The sequence below is a fragment of the Corythoichthys intestinalis genome, chromosome 1, assembly GCF_030265065.1.
Source record: "Corythoichthys intestinalis isolate RoL2023-P3 chromosome 1, ASM3026506v1, whole genome shotgun sequence".
Lineage (NCBI taxonomy): Eukaryota > Metazoa > Chordata > Actinopteri > Syngnathiformes > Syngnathidae > Corythoichthys > Corythoichthys intestinalis.
In genome coordinates, this window is record NC_080395.1 from 22,386,429 (window position 1) to 22,397,758 (window position 11,330).

Below are 11,330 nucleotides of genomic sequence, written 5' to 3' on the forward strand. Positions count from 1 at the left end.
TAAATCGAGTAGATCGTAACCCGGGGACTACTTTGGTTTTTTTTCTTAGTTTGTCTTCACTTCTATCAAAATGTATCACAATTTTATTTATTTATTTAAACATTTATTTCAATTCACATTTATTTAATCCAACCTCCTTTATTTCCATGTCTTTTTCCCCATTTTTTAGTGATTTATTTATCTATTGATTTATTAATAATGTAATAGATTAAAAAATATTGAAATAAATTAATAAAGAAATATATTTAAAAAATGGAAATAAACAAATAAAAATTGAAACAAATAAAAAAAATAGAGTAAATGAATATTGAAATAATTATACAAAATTGAAATAAAAAATTAACATCGGAATTTAAACAGAAAATTGTTGAAATAAATCTTAATGCAAATTAAGAAATACTGAAATAATGACATATTTTGAACACTTTTATCTATTTAATAATTTCTTTATGTAATTTTGGCATGCTGGTCCTCCACCCAGTCACTGTGAATACATTATGCTGCTGTCCTGTGATGTCCTTCAGACATTCAGTTGGCCTGTGCTTATAAAACTAAGAAACAAAGCAACAACCTCAACAAACAAAAACATCTGCCCTTGAAATACAGACAGTGAAAACAATCAAATAGCATCCACGGAAAAATTAAAATATAGCTTAGAGGGAACAAAAGGAAAAAAAAAAAAGAAAAAACTGGAAGTGCACTTTTGATTTTGGCAGTGTACAAGGACGAGTGTTGCTGCGAAACGATAATGCACTTTTAATTGATTTTTAAAAGCCACACAGTATTTCCATTTCCCGAAGTAAGTGCACTTTCTGAGCCAAGCGTGCCAACAAATTGACGGTAATAGGCGTCCAATATATTTTGAACCGGGGATAATCGCTGTCGGAATGGATTGAATGTCTGTCTATTGTCGTCAATGAAAGCCCGGAGATGTTTTGAGTTTCTGCAATACTCTAAACGTGAATATATTCTTTATCAGCTCTGTATATTAACCCTTCCATGCAAAAATTTTGTTTTTTTTTAAACCCTTAGAGGAGTTTCATAGAACTCAATGGCTGCCATTGACAGCGTTAGTTTGTTCATTCTCCTCCCCAGTCAAAATGGATTGGACGTCCATCACCGTCAATGGCGCTAAAACATGAGCATTCAGAGTCAGTCCTTTCCATTTTGAATTGGACTTATATCACTGTCAATGGCATGCAATTAAATAAATATTAAACCTTAAATCAACTTCAGAGTGTCACTTGGTGACATAACCAGTGTGTATTTCTGTTTTAATTAAAGTCCCGATCGGGATGCCGATTGATCGGGTCTGATCACGTCATTTTCAAAGCATCGGAATCGGCAAAAAAATATCGGACATGCCTTTTTTAAATATATATATATTTTTTAATTAAATCGTTTTCTAATTGTATTTTACGTTACAGACAAAATGTCTTACACTCACCCAGAGTCTTTAGTTTTGGCTTAAAGTAGGGCTATCAAATTTATCGCGTTAACGGCGGTAATTAATTTGTTTTAAATTAATCACGTTATAATATTTAACGCAATTAACGCATGCGCTACACGACCCACTCACGCATTGTCCTGTCCAATCTATAATGCCGCCGTTTTAACTTTATATAGAGCTAAAAGGCAGCATAAAATGAGTAGAGGGAATTTTGGCAATCTTTGGAGCCTTTTTTTAAATGGTTAAAGCCTTACAATCCCTCTCTCAACAATTAGAAATATCGTGGGAAGCAATGTGGGGAGGTAAGGTAGTAGTTGATCTTTTTCTTAACATCCTATGTTATTTCCCAATGCAGAGAAGATATATCAATTGGTGCCACTACGCACAGTCATGGTTGCACATCCCATCATGCTTTTGGGCAGAACAGTTAAACGGCTACAGTATCATTTACTGAAAGCTCAACAAATACACTAGATGGCAATATATAGTCACAATATACAAAGTCACATTCATCCTTTAAGAATTACAAGTCTTTCAATCTGTGGATCCCTCTCACAGAAAGAATGTTAATACTGTAAATGCCATCTTGAGGATTTATTGTCATAATAAAAAAATACAGTACTAATGTACTGTATGTTGAATGTATATATTCGTCCGAGTTTTATTCATTTTTTTCTTAATGCATTGCCAAAATGTTTATGATCGGGAAAAATTATCGGGAATGATTGGAATTGAATCGGGAGCAAAAAAAAAAAAGCAATCGGATCGGGAAATATCGGGATCGGCAGATACTCAAACTAAAACGATCGGGATCGGATCGGGAGCAAAAAAACATGATCGGAACAACCCTAGTTTTAATTCATTTTAATTTCATTAATTTAGTTTTTATTAACATTGTGTGAATTCATTAATGTATTTCTAATTCTAAAAAATACATAAAAATACATGAACTAATAATTTAAAAAATATTAAAAATTCGCTCATATTTGATTTTTTTTATGACCAAAAATAGCCAAAATAAATAAATAAATAAATAAATTCACTTGTCTTTTAAAGGGTTAATGGTCTTAGGTGTCAACTTTTGAATATAGCTATATATGGTGACCTCTGCTCTTGAAAGGGCTCAAACATGAAGAATTATTGCGATTTGAAAAATAAATGAATAAATATATAAATGGCTTCTGGTGCCCTCCATTTTTATTTACCATTATACTAGTATTTATACATAATGAATAAATGAATATATACATCCTTGTTTTTTAAACACAAAAACATGACGTATTATCCCCAATTCCATCTAATCGTTTAGCTTTATTAACAAACAAAATCATGAAGTGTGACTAAATAGGCAGCATTTGGCTGCAGCTATCCATCTTGCAACGGTAGACCTCGTGCAAGGCATCGTTTGGTAACAACAACAACACAACGTGGAGAGACTGCGATGCGACTGCTGCAAAGGCCTCATCTCCTCGTTCGGTGCCGATTCTGATAACTCAATCGGGGCCTGAGACGAGCCCAAAACACGAGCAACGTCGCTTAAGTGGAAGATGAAGAAAGAGCTCTCTCACCAGATAGGCGCCCACGGTTCCTTGGGCCAGCATGAGCGCGCATTCCGACAGCAGGAAGATCTTGATGTTGGAAAAACACGAGGTCTTCTTCTGGCTGACGTCGTCCTGTTCCGGATCGTCGTCGCCGCCGCCGATGCGCTCGCCGCACATCTGATTTTTCACCTGCATGTCTGCATGCGGCCGCAGGGGGAACGTCAGCGTGTCCGGGCGGCGGTCATTCGGCGCCCCGCGGACCGCACACGCAGAGCAGCGAGAGAGGAGCTTTGAGCTCGCCCGGTCTAAAGACGCCGATGAGGACTGTTCGGCATCTCGTCTAATGGTGTTCTCCCCGCATCCGCAATGTTACAACATCGCCATCCGCAGGGACCGGTAGCGACTGGTCAGGCCGGGTCGGAGCTGCATCCTCTGCGTCCTCCAGGCGGCTGAAGGATGAGGAGGCTCCGCCTACCCGCCGGCACGTGCTGGGCGCCTGTGCTCCTCCTTCGCATCATCACAGTCGTCATCACTCTATCTGTTTATCTATATCTATCTATTAGTGGTGTGACAATAAACACAATTTTATCATATCCGTAATTTGGGTGAAGAATAAAACATTTAAAAGACAAAAATAGTTCAAAATTGATAAAAATATTCTTTAAAAAAAATAAAAACATGTCTTATTCTGATTGCAGAAGCTCGCAATGGAAGGTCACCACTTACTACAGCTCCAATCTTTTGTCCTTTTGGTGAACCAGGAGACATTTGAAGCACAGTTCCAGTCGAAAAGGGCAAAAATAACTGGAGAAAAGATTTCTCACTCTGGTTATTGTAGTAGTTTTTACCATATATGTCATTTTGGTGAAGTAGGAGACATCAAAAGGACAATCGTAGTGCAAAATTAAAGGGAAAAAAAAGTTAATTAAAAATCAATAGAAAATTACATACAGTGCTGGCCAAAAGTATATTGGCACCCTGCAATTCTGTCAGATTATGCTCAATTTCTCCCAGAAAATGATTGCAATTACAAATGCTTTGATAGTAATATGTTAATTTATTTTGCTTGCATTGAAAAAACACAAAAGAGAATGGGGAAAAATAGTCATCATTTTACACAAAACTTCAAAAACTGGCCGGACAAAAGTGATGGCACCCTCAGCCTAATACTTGGTAGCACAACCTTTAGACACCGCTTCCGGTATCCATCAATGAGTTCTTCTCCAAACTGCCATTTTCAGATCTCACCACAGGTGTTCTATGGGATTTAGGTCTGGACTCATTGCTGGCCACTTTTGAAGTCTCCAGTGTTTTCTCTCAAACCATTTTTAGTACTTTTTGAAGTGTGTTTTGAGTCTTTGTCCTGCTGGAAGACCCACGACCTCAAGGGGGCACCCAGCTTTCTCACATTGGACCCTACATTATGCTGCAAAATCTGTTGGTAGACTTCATAATGCCATGCACACTGTCAAGCGGTCCAGTGCCAGAGGTAGCAAGGCAACCCCAAAACATCAGGGAACCTCCGCCATATTAGACTGTGGGGACTGTGTTCTTTTCTTTGAAGGCCTCGTTTTTTCCCCCCTGTAAACTCTACGTTGATGCCTTTACTTTGCCAATACTTTTGTCCGGCCCATTTTTGGAGTTTTGTGTAGGAGGATAATGATTTAATTTTTTCCCCCATTCTCTTTTGTGTTTTTTCATTGCAAGCAAAATAAATGAAGATATTACTACTATTAGATATTACAATCATTTTCTGGGAGAAATTGAGCATTATCTGACAGAATTGCAGGAGTGCCAATACTTTTGGTCAGTACTGTAGCTGTAGTAGCTTGTAATGGAAGGCCACCACCTATTGCAGCTCAAATTTTACTAAGTACATCATGAGATAATACACTTACTCATGGCGTTATGCAATTGTTGTCCAAAGTTGGCTTAGCTAAAGTAGCAGAATTGTTGTTGTTCTTGTTGTTTTAGAAGGCACGCTCTCGTGGGTAGAAGCAGAAATGCAGAGGAAACTGCGCTGGCTTAGATCAGTGTTTTTCAACTAGTGTGCCACAGAACACTAGTGTGCCGTGAGAGATCTTTAGGTTTGCTGCAAGAAATTATCCAATAAACGTCGTCGGATGTGGACCCCAGCATGTCTACTGTACATCATTTGATTAGACTCGTCAAGTGTCGATATACATGAAAGTGTCCTTTCAATTTTATCCACGTGTGACGACCGTCAATCCTCCCCCTGAGTTTTATTCCAACACATTGTCGAGGACAGCAAGGTGGCTGATGGCCAGAAATCCGAGCAGTTCTTGTACACGAAACGAGCAGCTGTCCAACAGCACCATGGTGCCAAGCAAGCTTAAACGTCATCTCCAAACAGAACACCCGTCGCTTCAAAACAAGTACTATTTTGTTTGCCTTGGTAAAAACACATAGAAACGGGCAACTTTTTTGAGAAAAAAGTACAAAGGTAAATGAGAAAGCTCTCAAAGCCAGTTAACTTGTTGCCGAACTTGTTGCTAAATCCAAAAAGTCCCACACTGTGGCAAAGACAATATTACCTGCCTGCAAAGCCATTGTTAGGGAGATGCTCGGCTCTGATGCGGTTAAAGACATTGCTCAAGGCCGCGTCTGATAATTCTGAGCTTTTCAAGTCTAACTGCTGTAAAATAAATAAATAAATAAGTAGATCAATAAATAAATAAAAACAGAGAGAGACTGAGAGCTGCTGAAAAAGCGCTTCGTGTGTGTCTTTCTTTAATTCCTGCCAGGGTATCAGCTTTGTGTTCATCTAAACAGGCTCAAGTTTCACACTGAGTGAGTATACAGTCCCTGACAAAAGTCATTTCGCTTATCCATTTTGTAGAAACAATTGCTAATAACCTGACATTTAATTACTCAATTGGTTTCAGAAATGGCACATATGAAAGCTAAGACCCTTCCAAATTATGTTGAATGTACAAAAATATATTTGTTTTACTGAAAATACGATTTATCATTTAATGAAGACATAAAGGTCAAATTTTGGCAGGACAAAAGTTTTGTCACCTACAGAAAGTAGCGTGAAAATTGAACAAAAAATTTATTTCAAATACAAAAATATGTTACATAACATAAGTGAATTAAGTAGTGGTGTGAGATCCAAATTTAATATTTTGTATGACTTCCATGGGCTTCAAAGACTGCATCCATACGGTTCGGCAAGGATTCATACAATTTATTGAATAGGTCATCAGGAACATTAAAGAAAGCAGTCTTGCATGCCTACCAGCGTTCATCAACTTTCTTGGGTTTTGTCTTCCATGCTTCCTCTTTCATCCTACCCCAGACATGCTCAATGATGTTTATGTTTGGTGAATGGGCTGGCCAGTCCTGGAGGATCTTGATTGAAGTATGCGATGGAGCACCATCCTGCTGCAGAATTTGTCCATTTTTATGGTTAGGAATGTCAGCGGCAACTAAGATTTGTTGATATTTCAGACTATTTATGCTGCCTTCCACCCTGCAGATCTCTCGCACACCCCCATACTGGATTTATCCCCAGACCATGATTTTGCCACCACCAAACATCACTGTTTTCTGAGAGAATCTCGGATCCATCCGGGCTCCAGTAGGTCTCCTGCAATATTTGCGGCGACTGTGGTGTAATTTAATGGAAGGTTCATCTGAAAAATCCACCTTTTGCCACAAAACAGTGAAGTTTAGTGGTGACAAAATCATGGTCTGAGGTTTCATCCAGTATGGGGGTGTGCGAGAGATCTGCAGGGTAGAAGGCAACATAAATAGTCTGAAATATCAACAAATCTTAGCTACTGCTTACATTCCTAACCATAAAAAGGGATAAATTATGCAGCAATATGGTGGTCCATCGCATACTTCAATGTCTACTTCAAAGTTCCTCAAGGCAAAGATCAAGATCCTCCGGGACTGGCCAGCCCAGTCACCAAACATGAACAGGATGAAAGAGGAAGCATGGAAGACAAAACCCAAGAATGTTGATGAACTCTGGGAGGGATCAAGACTGCTTTCTTTTATGTTCCTGATGACTTCATCAATAAATCGCATGAATCCTTGCCGAACCGCATGGATGCAGTCCTTCAAGCCTATGGAAGTCATACAAAATATTAAATTTGGATTTCACAGCACCACTCATTGATTCACTTATGTTATGTAACATATTTTTGTATTTGAAATACATTTTTTGTTCAATTTTCACGCTACTCTCTGTAGGCGACAAAACTTTTGCTTGCCAAAATTTGACCTTTATGTCTTCATTAAATGATAAATCTTTTTTCAGTGAAACAAATATATTTTTGTTCATTCAACATCATTTGGGAGGGTCTTAGGTTTCATATGACTCATTTCTGAAACCGACTGAATAATCAAAAGTCAGGTTATTAGCAATTGTTTCTGCAAAATGGATAAGCGACAAGACTTTTGTCAGGGACTGTAGATATTGAAAAATTATTTTATGAATAAATATACTGTACAGAAATTTTGAAAAGTTTTTGGTTTGTGGTGTGCCGTGAGATTTTTTCCAATGTAAAAACATGCCGTGACTCAAATAAGGTTGAAAAACACTGGCTTAGATAAACCAAAAGGTGCAGTTTTAAAAACCGATTTGAACATTTTAAACATCATTTTAACCAGCCTGTCCAAAAAGGTCTGTTTTGGTTCAAAATCGGTTAATCGAACAGCCCAAGTTATGGTTCGTGGGTAGTTGTGGCAACCATGAATGAGAGTGGTGGTTGCCGTTGTTATATTCTGGTGTTTTCTGTGCAACAGCGGCACTGTCTCTTGGGGTCATATGGTGTATGGGGCTCAAGAGCAGCAAGTACGGTCCATAAAAACTGTCTTTCTCATTCTTCTCCATGTCTCTCGCCCCAAAACTGTTCACAGTGAGGGAAAAGTGATTGTGTATTAACCCTTTTAAGGTGTCCTTTTACTATTACTACATTCCAGCTGCATCTCTAAAGAAAGTATGTTTTATCAGCCATTTAGTTGCATCTGGTTACACAACCCGAGTAACGCCGGGCCATACTGATAGTAGAAAATCTTTTAAGGATGATTGGAATATGAACTGTGTCCCTGTGCAATGACTGCTCTAAACAGACACTTCAAAAAGTATTTTCTTCTTGAAAAGAAATTTCTACTTTCCTAAAGACTGAGAACCGTTTCACATTGTGAGGGGAAAAAATCCATAATATGTCCACTTTAATAAAGTGGTGGATGATGTTGAAGAGAACATGAAAGCTATTCAATAATCTGTTGTACCCACATAGGTGAAAAAGATCATGTATTCTTTACTTTCACAATCAATACTCAAGAGTAATACAACAGCAATCAATGAATTTCAGTTGAAAGTTAGTCATGCACAAGAAATTCAAATGACAACAGATCACTGACGGGATGAAAAACACTTAACGCTGTGCGAAAATCCTCTGTCACTGATGTGAAACAGTCACCCGAGGTCAATCCACAGACCCCCCTCCCCTGCTTTTGGCTCCCAAAATTTAGACCATTCAGATGCTCCATCAGGACCTATAGAACAGCATCTGAAGCAGCACAATCCATCAGGCAAACTGTGGGCTCAGCAGGGAGATCATCCGTTTTTCACTGAGAGCGCCGCTGATTTAAGATCAACAATAAAGCCTGCTGACGCGGCGCAAACCGTCTGAGGACATCATTTTAGGACGTGTGTTAATCACCGGGTGCGCAGAAAAGACGCTATTATGCGGCGAGCGCACAACAATGCGGCTACGTTGCAAGGGCAGTGCTAGGGATGATGTAATATCTCGAGAGTCGAAAAGTGGGGTTACTAGAGTTTGCTGGGACAAGAAAGTTTATGTTAGGAGTCATACCTTGTGTTTTCAAAAGTTTGGAAGTATTTTTTTTAACCGTTAAGGTGCCATTAACGGCACTAGACGTGAAATCTATTTAGACCAGGGGTCGGCAACCTATGACACGCGTGTCAGCACTGGCACGCGAAGGGTTAACCAGTGACACGCGAGGGCATGGCAAAAAAAAAAAAAAAAAAATGCGTGTTATGTTTATTGTCGGTTGTATCTTTATCACTTGCTGAAGCGCCCCATCTTGTGGCCGTTTTATTTATTGGTTCTAAAACAGTAGAAGAAAAATGCAAATAGGAAGTTCTTCAAATGGGATTCAGTGTGTTACATGGCAGCTCCACTCTCACAACTTGAGTGGCATTTGTGTTCTTTAGAGCAACGTCTGTGAGTATTTTGTTGTCAAATTGAGAATTACACTCTTTATATTGTCTTCAGGTTGCATGTTTGAGGGGAAATGTGTTTGATATTTCTAATTAAGAACTACTGAATACAGGCTAATTGTGTTTGCATATATGGATGGCCTTTTTGTTATTTGCAGCATTGTTGCTGATTGCATGTATTTTTTTCATTGTTTTAGTTTCATAAAAAAGAAAAGCGACACATAAAGGATGACTGAAAACATCCGGAGTGTGAACCTTTTCATGTTTAGCTGTTTGGATAGCGGAAGCGAGCCCATTTACAATGTGCCTTTTTACCGGAAATTAAGGCATTTTCAGTTGCGCGCCCTGTTATTTAGGGGTTTTACGGGACCGCCCCTCTCACCCACTCTGTCTGTGGCGTTATATGCGAGCAATAATGGATTTTGAGCACACCTCCAGCTCTTCCCCAATTTCTCAACTCCTGCGCTTGTCGGATTTTTTTTTTCCCTGCGCGTTTAATTCAGCCCACGCTACTAACATGTCACGAAGCCGACCAAACAGAGAGCTGGCGGAAGTACACTGTGTTACCAATTGCACTTTTTGGTAATTGCAACTCTGCACCGTAGGGTGTAGTGGTCAGGCGATTAACGTGGCTTGTTGTAGTCGATTCGCCCGGTACTTACTTCAGAGAGGTGGTGATGTGTATAAAAACACAGTGACACGTTGGATGGTATTTTGCTGGAGACTTTAATTAACAAAACTAAAACCAGCATGGGACACAGACACTTTTCGTGGCGCTCTTTGCACAACTCTCTCTCAACACCTTGCTCCCTGCCTCTCTTTTTCTTACGCTTAACTAGTAAGCTGGTCATACTGTAGGGGACAGCGGCCCCTTGGGGGTGCTGGTAACAACTGGTTGGCTGGTTACTTCCGCTTGCTCTGTGCATTATGCCTCGGGAGCGTTGTGTGTGTGTCGCACAACAAGTGTCAAACGCAACTACGAGACAAAACATGAAATTCATGGAAAACAGGGCCAGGGATCACATTAAGGTAGGCATCTTTTGTATTTGTTATATAAAATCTAAAATTGTGCATAGAATTCACTGTTAGTGAAAAAGACAAAGTAGTCGCTTGACTTTGAAGGTTAAAACAGCCCGCTCTGTACTGTGAGAGTCCTGCACTGAGAATCATGCTCTTTCCCCTTTTCTTGATGGGTTGTGTGTGTGTTATATGTTTACATAAGATGATGCTCAAGTTTTGATATTTTCTACAATATACTTTTATTTTTTAGTTATTTGATAAAGAAGAATGGTAGTTGTAAGATTTCAACGTATGTTCATGTTGTTTTCTTTGGAATAAAATTACAGCTATGTTGGATATAAAAATTTGGATGTGCGTCATTAATCTTGGTGTGGCACACTGATTGACAAGAAAATTTGAAAGTGGCACGCCACACCAAAAAGGTTGCTGACCCCTGATTTAGACTGTTATATAGTGGACTCAAAAATGTCCTCATGGATCAATAAAGCGTTATTTGTTCATTTGCCCCTCACAGTCAAAATGGATTGGACATTCAGCGCTGTCAATGGGATTGAAAAAAGAGCATTCACGGCTAGGGTTGGGCATCGAGCATCGGTTCTAACAGTCCGATGCTTCCAGAATCGTTCGAATTTTTAGACTTCGATTTAATGTTTCGATGCCCTGATCGCCAAGCGGAAAAAATTTGCTGCCGAAAACCACGAAGAAGAAGCCACAAGAAGTGTGTGTTTGTGCGTTGAAACTTGATTACAACCATGGACACAGTGCGGCAGCACTGAAAAGTTTGGCTCAACTTTCCAAAAAAATAAAAAGACGGCGCTCAAAAGTTTGGCTCAACTTTCCAAAAAAAAAAAAAAAAGACCAGTCAGTTCAGTGCAATTTGCAATACAACTTTATCATGCAAAGGTGGCTGCACGACCAATATGATTAAACACGTCCGGCTCCATGGAATACAAGTGCGGCGTGCCAAGTGCATAGCTGAGTGTTGTGTATTTGACATGCTGTACCGTCAGAACCAGGGAAGTAAAACAATAATTTACGTCAGTCTTCTGCGGTCCGCGCAACCAACCCTGGATTAAATAGTAGATGACGGATGGAT

General features: G+C 39.2%; 1 protein-coding gene across 1 annotated transcript in view; it reads right to left on the bottom strand.

The window, feature by feature from the left end:
* LOC130914754 (solute carrier organic anion transporter family member 3A1-like) overlaps positions 1-3,416 on the bottom strand; it is a 37,465-nt gene extending 34,049 nt beyond the window's left edge. The window contains exon 1 of the mRNA XM_057834270.1: positions 3,019-3,416. Coding sequence (XP_057690253.1) covers positions 3,019-3,186 — 168 coding nt within the window. The 5' untranslated portion in view covers positions 3,187-3,416. The remainder of the gene's footprint in view (positions 1-3,018) is intronic.
* Positions 3,417-11,330: the final 7,914 nt, after the last annotated feature.